Consider the following 14,877-nt stretch of genomic DNA (forward strand, 5'->3'; position numbering starts at 1 on the left):
GAAGAGGAAAGCAAATCGAGGTGAAGGAACACACTGACTCATCAGCTGTTCCCCATTTTAGCGTTCCAAGCCTGCCGGACAAAAAGCATCTAAGAGCACACCGCCTAGGCTGCTGAACTATGGTGGCAGAAGACCAGGAGCTTCAAGAGATGGCTGAGGCCATGGTCCAGGAAGTGCTGAAGCGGGTGAAGTGAAGCTGTGCAGGAATTGTTCCTGAATGTTTAACAGAGTTACATGGGACTTTCAGGGACTGCTAGCACTACACAAATCTGGCTTGAGTGCTTGGGCAATTGGAATTAGTTCAGACTTGATTTCTTTTTGAAATAACATGGCTGATTATCATTCCTTATTACAAATAAAAGCAGTCCTAAGTAGTTTGCTTTTAAGGTCAGAAAGTTTTTCTTCTTTTTTCTTGCACGTTTATTTCTTCCATTTCCTGTTACCTCTTGCTTCAGTTCCACAAGGAAATACTGACAGCTTAATAACCATGGTAATAGCAATAATCAAACAGCAGGGCTGCTATTAAAAAAGAAAAAAAAATGAGGTGAGGGCAGGAAAAAAAAAAAAATCGCTGAAATCCAACATGTAGCCTCAGTTCACATCTATGATAAAGCAGCGGGGAAGTATTGAGCTAATGGTTGTGAGCTGCCAGCACTGCTGCTGCAGAAGATAGCAGGAGGTCTCTCAAAAGACTCATTCCTACCCAAGGATACCGATTCATCACACTAATCCAAACCCCACTTAAGAGAACCCTAATGAAAAATGGGTAAGAAGTTGTACCCGAGCTCCCTGTTTTGTAACCAACTGTGATGAGAGTGTAATACAAACCTCTGAAACCCCGATTTCAGAAACCTGGTGAGATACACCATCATCAGCCACCATGTCTGGGTATAACCACCTCTGCCCCCTTGCCATTCCACGCAGTAATTCTCTGTAGCTTTTTCTGGAGAGCAAACTGCAGCCAACCAACCAGTTAGTTACCGGCCTGGTCTGCCCGTGTTCCAGGCAGGGTCACCTAACACTTTCAGCAGCTCAGGTGCGTACTGTACAAGCCCAGCAGCTGGCCTCCAAGACCCAGAAACTCCACCTGTCTTAATCTCTCCTAAACTTAAAAAGTGATGCTCTCTGCAAGACCCAGTAAGGAACAGCACAAGGTTTAAGCTTCCTTGTCCGAGAGTGCCAGCTTTTCCTTCTGAGACCACAAAGCACCGTCTGGATCCAACAGAAACGGGGCTGGTAACCAGCTTGCTGACTGCTAGTGCGCCGATACGGTTCGCTGTCTTCGGGACTGGCCCGGCAGTTTCGTATAGGCTTTGCCACTCCTATCTAGCAGCGCACAGCGGGACCAAACAGCCTAAAACGCCCCGCAAACCACGCTTCAACAGCATCGCACTGAATTCCTGCAACTGGTGGAAGGTATTGAGTGGAACGATAGGAAATATACCATGCAATAGTTCTATTTTTTGTGAGGAACAATAAAAATGCTTAGTCAGCCAGGGCTGATGAATTTTACCGCTTTTGAGGATTTGTGCAAGTGGTTACTGATGGATGATCAATACGCCAGCCGGGCAGGATGCTCAATACTGCAGCTTGCCACATCCCCCAGCAGAAGTTTGGGGAAGTATATGCCCCAGAACACACAAAAGGCAAACTGATTATTCCCCACAGCTCAGCAAGAACCGCAGGCAAACTGCTGTCTTCTGTACCACCTGCACAGCCTGTCACCACGTTCCAGGAGAAATGACCTAGGCTATGCTAAGACTCGGAAATCTCTAGAAGTCCCGTTGATCCACGCGGTACGATAGCTGTGTTACCCTGCTCAGAGACAGCCGGTTACTGACCTGGTGGAACTGATACAGGGCACTGCTCCCCTTTGGCCTTCTCACGCAGAGGATCGCCTTCCCACAGTCTCTGCCCAGATGCTCGGCAGCTTTTTGCTGGGGGTTTCCAGGAAACAAAGCAACCACTAGCAAGTGGCCTAAAGCTCTTCTGACTCCACACACTGCCCACGGACTTGCTTCTCCAAACAACTGAGTTTTACTAGACCCTTTGGACACCGTATATTACCCTTCAATCTAGCCACAACACCACCTTTGACAACTCCTTTGGAATGATTTACTATCCCATTGATCTCGGCCTTCCGAGATAAGCTATTTAATTGTGACTTCCCATCGCTCAGATGGATCCTCGCGTCCTGGATGAAAAAAGCAGCTCACGATCAAAGTGAGAGGACAAAGATGCACTGCGCGAAAAATAAATACTACAATATCGATGGCATGACTGGCTGTTGGCTATTTATAGCCTTACACTAACGTGTTATCTGTTGCAGAATGGCTGTGTGATCATGGCCATGACTCCCTTAAAGATCTTTGTGAAACAAAGTTAGCGTAAGTTAGCTGAAGCAGGCCTTGCAGCTATGCTGAGGCATGCTGATAAGGAAGCTGAGAAAAACACTGACCTTGTGCCTAATGTTGTAAACAACTTTGAGGAATTTGCGTAGACAAGAGAGGAAAAAAAAAAATGTAGCTAGCTATCCGCAGAAACCGCAAGTAGGAGGACGTATGAAAATGTAACCCTTTAGAGCTTAGCCAATCAGCAGATGACTAGTAGGCATAATTAACTGGAACTGTATATATGACATAATCGCGCCGTAATAAATCGAAGCTTGCTCTATCACTCATATTGAGTCGGCTGCTTGCTTCCCCTCGCTCGTCAATGTGGCGCCCGAACAGGGACATCCCTCCATCTTGTGCTCCGTCTGAGGGGCGGCATGCAGATCTTTGTGAAGACCCTGACTGGCAAGACCATCACCCTTGAGGTCGAGCCCAGTGACACCATTGAGAATGTGAAGGCCAAGATCCAGGACAAGGAAGGCATTCCCCCCGACCAGCAGCGGCTGATCTTTGCTGGCAAGCAGCTGGAGTTATCCAGGCCATAACCTGCCCATCTTGGATAAGCTTATTTTTTAAAAAAACTCATGAATAAAAGACAAAGGTTGATATTTGCAAGATAGGAAACCGGATGATCAAGCTTGGGTAGGTCAACCCTTTTTCAACACACATAAGCATAACTTGCTTCGCTTGTCCTCTGTGAGGGGGGAAAAAAGTATATGTGTTACGCTGTAATAGAAAAGGAAGCCCTTGCATTCTTACTAAAGATCTTCTGATATCTGATAAGCCAGGCCCTCCAAATAAGGTGCAGTTTCCACTAGAATTACATAACGCATTTACAGGAAGTACTGGAGTTATCTTTAATAAGAGATCTCTGAGGTGGGGCCCATTCCACAAAGTCACCTTAGTTTTTCTCGTTCAACAAATGAAACTCAGGACTGCAGGAAGCTGTCCGGGACAAAGAAGTGGAGCTGCTTCTCAGTATTTTCATAATATTAAAGAATCTCTTTTTGTCCAGGCAAGAGCATTCTTCCAATACAAATGCAGGCTCATTAACTAAAAGTGATTCTGGTGAAGTCAAGCAAAAAACCACTCCACTGATGAGGACGCCCACTATGCTGCTACCCTGAAACCTAACCTGAATTACAAAACTACCCGTTTAACATTCAGTGGTTCTTTGAAATAGGTATTTGTAAACCACATCACTTTCACTTTATCAAGCAGATCAATTTTCAAATTTATATCCTTAATTTCACAAGTGTATAAACCTGCAGCTCATTCATACAGTCTCCTTCGCTTTCACCTCCTTTCAGTAGGCTACGCTCACCTGGAGAAAGCTGTCGTGGGTGCACGCTGAAGCAGTAGGACCAGCACAGCCAGCCAGAGGATCTGTGTGGGCTGCTGCTGAACAGCTCTGGTGTGGCTGCAAGAATTCAAACACAGCTATCAGACTGCCGGAACTTGTGTCTGGTGTGCAGTTCTATTGCTTACTTCGATTAAACATTTCAATAATCACACAGTAAGCGAAATTCCAGAAATTTATTGTTACCTCCCAAGTCATTTTAAGACCAATTTCTTAATCTTAAAAATACTTATTTTAAGATATGTATAGATATATTAAAAATATATATTGTAAAATTGATAAAACACACACATACATGCAGAAACTTCATCATCAGTCTTTTCTGTCTTAATATCACCTTTTTGACTTGGCTGCTTGAGTTTCTTGTCACAATACACCACAAAGTGCATTCACATAGCTGAGCCTAGGTGTTCATACACACATACACACTTGTGACCATGTGAATTTTAAGACTTACAAAGAAAATGAATTATCTTAACCCAGAGTGTGTCATTCCGAAGAATATCATGACTACTCCTGAACTACCACTCACCAGAAAGGTTTTCATATGTAAATGAACCCTACAGGCACAGATGTATGCCAAAGGCGCGATTGGACTTGCACTGTCAGGTGGCACCAATAACTAATATGTCTCACATGGTCTCCATGACTGATTTTTCATTATTAGACACTCTCGGATAATGAAGCTTCAACGCATTTCTTTCACCCGATTCTACTACTGTCAAAGGTTTTGCAGATAGCCGAAAGTAAACAGAACTAAATCCTTACAATAATTATGGTCTAAGGCTAGTGGGGAAAAAGAGACTTAGACGAGCATATTTTATTTTACTGACTTTTCAATAAGAATCATAATGAAAAACCAGGGAATTTTTTTGTCACGGAAGTTAACAAACAAGTTTGAATACACATAAAAAGAAATCTTTTCAGAAAGTTCTACTTTGATTTCATTTAATGGGACTTCAAAAGTGAAATGGAGAGTCAAGAATAAGATTGAACATACATTCTTCAGTTCTCTCACTTATTAAATACGTATCTTAAGGTTAACTATCACTTTCCAAACAAACTAATCTTGCTGCTGTGCTCTCATGATGAAGGAAACCAGACTTTTTCATGTGGACATATGAAGAAACACGCTTTCAGCATGCTGTATGTTATAATATACAGAAGAAAGGATAGCGGAGAGATTAAGAGATACACAGGCACAGAAGTAAAACCGCTGAGACAGTCCTAGAGCGACAGTGAAAATTAAAAGATTTATCATACTCCAGTGAAATGTCACTTACACTCTCAGAAACGCTAATTAATTCACTGGGGGTTTCAAACGCCTCAGATTCCCTAAGTTTCTGCATTTTAGTTTTGATTACACCTTGCAAAATTTGGTATGTTTTCACCGCATTCTCACACCCACCTCCCACCCCAGAAGATTCTACCTGAGCAACATAGCCAAGTTATCCTTTAAACTTAAAGCAACGAGCGTCACCCAGCGAGAGAGATCTCCATATTCATGTCTAAATCTACGCTGGTCTCCCTCAGCTCCCCTACAGGCAGTACTTCAAAACAGGCACTTCCAGGACACCAGGAATCTTACCCCAAGACAAACTCTAAACCGAGCTACGTGAACCGCGCCCGAGACGCCCCTTTCCTTCCCTTGACTACGGAAGAGGGCTGGGGCCTTAGCTGAGACAGAGACAACTACAATTCATCATGATGAGTTTCAGCCTATGCTCTGTAACCATAGAAACGCAAAGCGGGGACCACCTCCCACCTCCCACCCTAATGAAGCAAGTATTCTGGACGAGGCTTGGAGCAACCTGGACTAATAGAAGGTGTCCCTGCCCACGGCAGGGGGGTGGGAACTTGCTGATCTTTAAGGTCCCTTCCAACCCAAACCATTCTGTGATTCTCAGGACACCTGCTCCTGGGAGAAGACTTAATAGTTAGCAGCTGGTAAGGCAGGCTCCACACTCTGGCCACCACAGTAATCTCTGCATAAGGGGCACAAGGCAAGGAGCACGTGGCAGAAGTTGCCTGTCTCTTAAACATTTAAGTGTGTCTACAAGAAATGCCCAGCTCCTCAGAACCCTTCCTTGACAAAAATGACGTTATGGAAACTAGCGATTATTGCCTGAAATGTTCTCAGCAGAGGTCTCAGAAGAGATGCACAAAAGATGTAATGATTTCACTGTGTAGGATTTCTAAACAGGGACAGATAGCTGTCTTTGTGAAGGTGCGGCTGCCAAAGGAGGAGCAGGCAGAAGGAAAGAATAATAACTGAGCTTTAGTTTGTTCAAGGAAAGGGTCACTGTTCTGAATTTCAGAAGTTTTAGGGAAATTAAACAAACACACCACAAAACAACAACAAACAGACCACCACTCCCCAGAAAATAACCTATCATGTGATTTTTCCAATTCAAGGTAAGGGCAAGGAAAAGAACAGTAATTTGCTTCAACTCCTCTTCTGAAGAATAAAAACACTGAAGTGAGACTGATTTATTTTGTAATCAAGTGATTAAGTGAGACTGACAATTGTGGCAGAAATAATTTCGAAAAAAGAAAGGAGCCAAGACTTTTGTACTTTCTAGTCTTCAGTGCATAAAAAAATACAACATAAAGAAGCTAAGCAAGAAAAAAAAATTTAGATACAAAAACAGTACGAGCAGAATGAAATATTCTACACCAGGAGTCCTCAAACTACGACCCGTGGGCCAGATATGGCCCCCCAGGGTCCTCAATCCGCCCCCCCGTATTTACAGAACCCCCACACCACCACCACCCCCGCCGGGGGTGGGAGGGGGAAACCAAGCAGCCGCAGATGACTTCCGGCCACCTAATCCGCGCGCCGGCCCCCTGTTTAGAAAGTTTGAGGACCCCTGTTCTACACAATACGTTTGACTGATCTTTAAGGTTTAAAACCTTAACCTGGAAAAACATGAGACCAAGGCCTAGGATACTACTTCTTAACAAGGTCTCAGTGCTTTAATATCATTGTCCAAGTTTTGCTTAATTGAAAAAACAAAAATGAAAGTTAGCCTCACACCGACTAGTTTTGGACAAATGTCTTTCTCCTCGCCCTTTCACCTCAACAGAAAGGCTATCCAGAAAATCACCAGGGGACACGCAAAATCTGGAGGAAGGACACGAATAGCAAACAGAAACTCCTTTTGCTTTAAAGGTCCATCTTCCTTTTAGACTTGACACTTTCTAATTCTCACTTGAGATATACACATGGCAGAGTATTATAGAAAAATATTTGAAAGTCTCACTTTAAAATCTATTTTTGAAAAGCAAATGCAGAAATTTTTTTCCATACCTGTTGGACAGCAGGTTTGTGAGTACGGCACTGAAGATGCAGAGCTGCTACAATTTGCAATGGATGCGGCAACGCTTTGAGTCCCTTGCTGAAGTGGCGGAAGAGAAGCCACAGGCTGGAGTGTGTACGTGGCTCCCGTTGGAAGCGTCTGGAGTACCGGAAAGGCAGCCCCTTTATCTGGAAAAGCTGGGGAAGCCCCTTGCCCTGGCAGCAACCCAAGTGGTCCCTGCTGGATCCAAGTGGAAGGGACTGGAGTCGGACCTAATCTTTGTGCTGGTGAAGTGCTGGGGGCTCGGCACGAGGTTGCCGTGTAGGAGTAAGGAGGGAAAACACCTTGACCGTAAAGTTGATGAAACTGTCCTCCAGTCAGCAGTCCTGCAGTGGGTACAAAATAAAGCGAAACAACTGTTAAGGAAAGGAGTTTTCACAGGCAAAGAAAGGCAATATGAGGAGCCAAGGCTCTACAACATGATTTGGGAAGACTGCCTTTGCTCCAGCATACTTAACCCAGAAAGGAGACTGTACTCTTAGACCCGAGCATGCAGTAACTGCTGTGCGGCACACGAGTGAAGCGCCAACACAGGTGTCTGCGTAGCATTCAACCTCCTTAAACTGGCAGTAACGAGTTACCCATATTTAGAAATGTGCCATACATCGGAAAGTGTAGTAACTTACTAAACCAAACAAAAGCAATTTGAAAGTACTGTGTGTTAAATCAGACAATACATTTTAAAAAAGGGACATCATAAAGCAAGATTTGACCAAACTCCACTACTGACAGCTCACAAACAGCTAAGGGAAGGGCAATGTCAAAATCCTCCAAAGGACTTTGCAAGTACTTTATGACAAGTCATTTATTTGGTCAAGAAAAAAAATTCAAAGCCAGTTTTTCCTCAGTCAGCTCAACTAGTTCAGTGCAGACTAAAATATCCCAGACTTTGCCATTTTGTTATTTCCTAGATAGTCCTTTTATTCTTCTCTATTATTTTACAGTTTCCTCTCTCAGACAGTTACTGTTTCATGAAATGGTATTTGCTTTTATACCATGACAGCCCAATTTCTGTTTCGGTGGCTTTCTTGAAACACTGACAGTAACACCCCGAACGCCTGCGCTCATTGATTTCTCTAAGAACTACTGCATTTGTGACTCCCCTGCAGGATTGCATTTAGCCATGAGAATTACAAGTTTCAGGATAGTTCACATCAATAGGGTTGATCTAGAAGCCAGGCTTTCTCAGACCTGTAGTTTCCAATTCTCACTCAAAAGGTGTTTTTTTTAAAAATAGCCTCACATTTACCTCTGGCACTCCTCTGACGGAAGCTAATTCAAGAAATCAGTAACATACAGTCATTATTCTGCAAGTTCACATTTAACCATTAAGAATCACTAAATAAATACCAGCTGACCCTGAAGATTTGCTAAGACTTAACGTATAGGACCGTTTATTTCCTGTTCAGTACTTTCACCATTTATAAACAGAGAAGGAACAGGGGTATGAAAATCCTTTTGTTTATATTTTACCTTTGGATAGGGACATGAAGATCATCTAGTTCTAACACATACACAAGACACCACAGGATGCCAAGTTACCCACCTCCCGTTGCTGTCCAGGAATTGTTCCTGAATGTTTAACACAGCGTTACATGCTGCAAGACATTGGGAACAGACTGATGCTTTGCAAACACAAGTATCTCTTATCTATCAAATTACCTCACATTTACAGCAAAGACGTGTCCCTAAATAGTCAGTACAGAGCGCAACAGTGCATTGTCAGCCTGTCAGAACTTGACTGCATAGAAACCCCAGTGTTTTCCTTGTTCAGTCTTTCTAGAAAATGAGACTCCTAGAGCAAAAACTCTGAAACTGCAGCCATCAAAACAGAGGACAAAAAATGAACAGGTCATCTCTTTCTAATAATTTCCTTTACCAATGGTCTGCATTACATCAAACCACATGTCATTGAAGTCTGCAATGACTCATCTTAGCGTTAACAACGTTCACATCAAATCATTAATTTAAATGCTTCCTAGCCTCCCTACTGAAATAAGTTCCATCCCTTCTCCGATGCTTCATTTTGTTTTCTTGGTATTGCACGTGCAGTTCCACACACATCACGGAAAACACCACTTGAATTAGATGACAGTCCCTACCCTGACACAGTAACCACGAGCATGGTGATACCCTACTCTGCTCTAAATGCCAGCCGGTGCTGCAGAGAGCAGTACCGTCAACTGCTTCTCCCCTTCTCCTGGTCGCACAGTCCTGCCGCTCCTCCTACACCGCGCCTTACAGCTCTGCACCCACGGGGTGCATCACCCGGGTCCAGGAGCCAGCCACAAAAAGGCTGTTGAAGTCTTTTCCGATCGTTGCGCTGAACCAACATGTTGCTGTATCAGCTGCAAGGAAGATGACAGTTAACACGCCACCAAAGGAATGGGAAGCAGGAGTGCTCTTCTGGCAGCAGCCCACAGTTAGAGCAGCCCAAGAGCACTGCAAAGCAAGATATTCACATCTGCCTTACACAGCGCCAGCTACAAAGCTTTCCGGCCGATACAAAACGTGTGGAATAATCCTGAGGGCTCAGACTTGTCTTGGGAAAACTCAGATCCTCTCAAAGAGCATTAGAAAAAAGAAAACACGTTCTAGGGCTTTTCAGCAGTATTATTTTCTAATTAGCTCTCACCTACTCATGCAATCCGTTTTAAAAACTGCATAGCTTGTGAATTCTTTTTCAGGAGACAACCGACAAAAATCTTACTACCAGGTCTTGCCTCCTTTGCACAAAACTAACACGATGCTCTAATTATCACTTCACATGACTCACTGTTTCGCACACAATTAATGACAGCTTATTAAGCACCCCTACTGATGGGCATCCTTACCGACGGGCAAGAAGCGGTAACGTTCATCTGGTAGAGCTGTGCCAGCTCCACAGAGATCAGGCAAGGGTGTTCTTAGTGTAGTACGCAATGGAGACTGTACTATAGTCTACAGGCAGCCTGAAATACATGTGAACCATGCTACTCATGCTTACTGGCAGCAGATCTACCTGCATAAACAACGACAGCTTCCCTACACCAGGTGAACTGAGATGCCACCGGCAAGGACAGGTAACCCTTCTCCCTCAGGGGAGTGCTGATTTCCAAATCCCATGCCACCCAGCGCTTCTCAAAAACCCACCAAGGCCCCACACGGCCCACTCCGACTCACCAGGCCTGTTGGCATTGCTGAGCGTCGAGGGCGGAAGCAGCGGTTGCCCGGCCAGTGGCGTGCCAAGCAAGCGCTGGAAGCGGTTGGGTGGGCGGCTGGTCACATCCAGGCCCGCTGCCATCTTCGCCTTGTTGCCTTTCGTCAGGCGCTTCAGGTGGACGAGGAGGTCGTGGCGGTCGCGGCAAAAGTGGGGGCTGCGGAAGCGATGCAGGGGCCCGGTGCCGTTGCCACCGTTGCCTTGTCCACCCTCTGGGCCCGGCCCCAGCACACCGCTCCCCGGCAACACCCCCACCTTGCGGAAGCCATAGAGACTGAGCTGTCGCATGAAGCTGCTGAAGTTCGTGGTCTTGAAGAAACCGGCGGCTGCCGCTGCCCCACGGCCACCCGGCTGCGCGGCGACGGCCGGCCCGGCGCCCAGCAGCTCGCACTCACAGCGCGGCCGGTTGATGACCAGCCCCCGGCCGGAGGCGCCCCAGCGAACGGAGCGGCAGCGCGGGCTGTTGACCAGCCGCCGCAGCCTGGCGGGGAAGGTGTCGGCACTGACGGGGCCGGGCTGCTGCGACGCGTCCGTGTCGGTAGGTGGCGCCAACGCCGCGCTCAACCGCCGCCCCGCTCCTCCGCTTCCCCCGCCACGCGCCGAACGGCACGTGCCCCGCCTGCGAGGCGCCGCCCGCCGCGCGCGGCCCCCGGCCCTCAGCCCCGCCGCGGCGCTGGTCCGCGCAGCGCCCCGGTCCCTCGGCACGGCACGGCCGCAGCCCGGCCCCCCCTCAGCTCGCCGGTGCCCTCAGCCCCGCCGCCCCCCTCAGCCCCGCCATCCCCCTCAGCTCCCGCCGTCCATTCAGCTCCCCAAGTCCCCTCAGCCGGGCCATGTCCCTCAGCCATCCCCCTCCGCCCCGCCGGTCCCCTCGGCCACCCCCTCCGCCCCGCCGGTCCCCTCACCCCGCCGGCCCCTCAGCTCCGCTGCCACCAGCATCTCCCCTAGCTTCCGTGAGCGACCGGGCGGCTGAGGCCCGGGGCCGAAAGTTGCCGCTCGGGGCGGCCCCGCCGCCAGCCCGGAGCCGTCCCGGCGGCAGCCTGGAGGTCCTCGAACCACGGCGCGGGCGGGCGCCGGGCCGTGGAAAGCGGCTGCAGGCGGGGCAGAGCGGGGAGCACGCGTTCCGCAGCCCCGCGCCCCGCCACGGCTGCCCGCCGCACCGGGACCGCGCGCGGGAAAGGGGGCGGGGCCGCAGGGCCACGTGACACCTCGCATCCCAGGGAGGGGCGGGGCGGGGGCGGGTTCTGCTGAGCAGCCGGACCTGCCCGGGCCGCTGCGCTGTCGCGGGGTGCGGGCGGCGGGGACGGAGGGGACGGACGGGGGCGCGGGTGGCGGGGACGGAGGGGACGGGGGGGACAGAGGGGGACGCGGGCAGCGGGGGGCTGGGGAGCTGCTCCATGTGCCGGGGGTGCACCGGGCTGGTGCTTACCCCGCCGGGAGGAATGCTGCCGGCAGAGCAGGTGTTGCAAAGTGTCGGCTTAAAAACCACTGGCAGTTCACAAAAGGAAAAGCAAATTTATGAGGAGCGCAGAGGAACGCGGAACAAATCGGGAATTGTGTCACATTTGCCCTAAACCCCCCCAGACCTGTGCAGCTCTGATCCCCACGCCAGAACAGATCAGGTGGGGTTAAAATGGGGCAGAGAAAATCAGCAGCGAGGGTAAGAGCTAGCTTCAGCGGAAGGAAATACTGAAGAAGGAATCTTCAGAGGGGCGGTTATTGTATAAAAACATAGGTAGTAAAGTTGTAGTTAGTGTAAAGGAGGCAAGCACGACTAATGGAGGTTTTCAAATAGGAGAAATCAAATCAGGTACTTAATCACAGGGAAACCGGGGAACTAATTGCCACAGGATGTTTTGGGTACCACAATGTTACTTGGCTAAGGGAGGGTGTGGGGGTGTGCGTGTGTGTGAAGAAAAGAGAGAGGAAAAAAGAAAAAGAACAAGATTAGCTATATTCACAAAGGCCAGAACTCTTAAGCGGCACCTTTGTCACTGCGAGTGCTTGCACTGTGCGCTGGCACAGCTCTGAGGCGGTGCCTGAGCTGCACTGGTGCAGATCTGCCCTCTCCTCAGCCTTGTGCTGCCAGCTGTGACTGCAGGCAGACTGCAGGAACCAGCAGAACCATCCTTACCGCTGCAGAACAGGAATCTGCTACGAACCAACAGGCAAAGAAGAGCAGGGAGCCGGGGAAGGAAGAGTGCGGTGATCTCTCTCTCTGCTTGCATCTTGCCCACAGGTCACCAGCAGTGGCGGAAGAAAATGACATTCCTCTCTCTTGGCTGCCCTCAAAGCAAGACAGTAGCGAGAAGACTGAGCACCTGTGTGTTTCGTGACCTCAAATACATTATCTTGGAGTTGTCGTAAAATTTCTTAGCAAGAAGGTACAAACCCAAACCTCTTCTTTAACTAAAGTCGTCCTTATTGCTTTGGTTTACAGCACAGCCCCTAACCACCAAGGCAAGTAAAAGCGCAGTAAGTTCCAGAAAGGGGGCAAAATTGAATAAACTGATGGGAAACCGTTCCTATTTTTAAACTGAAAGTAATATCCCTCTGCTCTTCCGCATAGCTGAAGTGAGGAAAATGGTGTTTGGGCGGGGTGGCTAACAGAGTTTCACACTTCAAATTAAACCAGAAGCAGAAATTTTGTCAATGTTGTCATCAAAGCTAAATCCAGCACCACAGAAGGATGTTGCTTTACCCAAGGAATTAACGGCCTGCGATTCTAGTAACCTCATGCTGTCGTCTTCCCAAGAGGCTTTGCATTTTTTTTCCCCTCGGTAATAATTTATTAAGAATTATGTTGCTCAGTGTAAACAGCTAAAACTTAAGTAAAGCATACTGAATGCAAATCTGAAAAATCCAGAAAAATGTCCACTTCACAAAAAATTCTTCTCGGCATTCCTGAGGTTGTCTTTTGCATTACTTCAGTGAAATGAATCTGGGTTTCTCTCCCCCTGTGCAGCGAGAGTGCCAGAAGACCATGACTACCTGATGGTGGGACAGGTGAAGTTTTTAGTGTATCATCCGTAACTCAGGGCAGAGCCAGCAATACGTAGTCCATAACTGAAATGCAGAGCATGATTCCCTAGAACTAACACACAGAAACATCGGTCCCTTTGGTACCACTGGCCATTCTTGACTTCAGCCACAAGAGCGGATTCATTTGCCACTTCATGGTCAGTGGGTTAAATTTGGTCCTGAGGACTTTAATCGTTACTTTGCTGTCAAAGATTGTTATTAGCCAAAGGTGATGGGAGCTGCAAGAAGAAATAGCTTATTACTAATTTGTGTTATGGACTCAGTGCTTTCCTTCTTTTTCACCCATGAAATTGCTGTTAGCCCACACGCCCCTGCGGCGAATGAAGAGATGGGACGCAGCTTGATGCAAGCAAATGTCAATTTATTGTACAGAAGCACGCGTTTTTATACACTTTCAGAAGCTGCGCGTTTTAAACTAATTGGTTCTTGAAGCTAAGCCTTGCATACTAGGCAATCCCCGATTGGTGGTTAACTGCCGTCAATTAACAACAAGGTGTTACCTTTCCTTGGCGCCATCCTTGGCGCCTTCTGTCCCCCACTCCCCTGTGCTCTGTAAACATGCCTCATCATGTTAATCGTTGTCTAGACAAGCTCGAGCACATTCCCCTCAGCTAACGGATTGCCACGCATGGTCCTAGTTTCCAGCCCGCTCCGCTCCTGCATCTCCCCCTTCCTGTTGCACAAAAAGAACCTTTGAAACCGAACGAGTAAAAACAAGGTATAAGTAATAGAACAAATAAAAAAGCAACTAAGACACATTATCAATGGCAAAATAACCCACTGTCTCTGTTCCGTACAATTTTACAATTTCCCCTTTTTGTTTTTGAACAGCTAGTACCAGGTTTGCCATGTTCTGCAGGGCCCTTGCAAACATGACAGCAACCAAGGTAATAGCAAACAAACAATACTGCCAATTGAGTGAATGGATGCCAAAAAGGCTGACATTTTCTCAGATTTTGATAACATGTTGCTGCAATGGGGTGCCTAAAATCCACGCAGCGCATACCATCAAAATCCTCACAGCCATGTCCTTGAACCAACAACAAAAAGCAGCGGCAATTTTGACTCACATGCTTAACCGCCTACCAAACAAGGTGATTTAACTCTTTAATGCTTTCCCTGCTGTTACTCCGGATAAGAGAAGAACCGCTGCAATACGTTCCCAATCATAGCCTCCTACTACATTAGCATCAACAGAAAGACAATGATCGACATTCAAAGTGTAAACAGTATCATCTTCTTTTGGATTAACATTATACATAGGTGGAAGGGCACACCAAACAAGAACTGGTTCAGTCAAAAAGTTCGAAACATAGCATGCCTTCTCTGAACATACCTCTGGGGTCACTCCCTTCATTCCCTCTTTTTTTATGCAAAGAGAAACACTTTCACCAAAACAGAGAAGCCCCTATTTACATCTCTGAGCCAGGACACAAACCGCAGCTGTATGCGCCACCAGGCTCAGGGCAGGAATCATTCATGCAGTTACATAGCTATATATCTCTACAAGCGTGCAGACACCTATTA

At 47.5% G+C, this 14,877-nt stretch overlaps 1 protein-coding gene across 1 annotated transcript; it reads right to left on the reverse strand.

Moving 5' to 3' along the window:
* Positions 1-6,667: 6,667 nt before the first annotated feature.
* On the reverse strand, positions 6,668-10,710 carry LOC130159869 (heat shock factor protein 5-like). Its single transcript, XM_056361899.1, has 4 exons — positions 10,567-10,710; positions 10,275-10,468; positions 7,064-7,438; positions 6,668-6,672 (listed from the first exon to the last, which is right to left on the reverse strand). The coding sequence occupies exons 1-4, from the start codon at positions 10,578-10,580 to the stop codon at positions 6,668-6,670; spliced, it is 588 nt and encodes a 195-aa protein (XP_056217874.1). The 5' UTR covers positions 10,581-10,710.
* Between the last annotated feature and the right edge of the window lie 4,167 nt (positions 10,711-14,877).

This window comes from Falco biarmicus, chromosome 16 (assembly GCF_023638135.1).
Source record: "Falco biarmicus isolate bFalBia1 chromosome 16, bFalBia1.pri, whole genome shotgun sequence".
In the NCBI taxonomy this organism is placed as follows: Eukaryota; Metazoa; Chordata; class Aves; order Falconiformes; family Falconidae; genus Falco; species Falco biarmicus.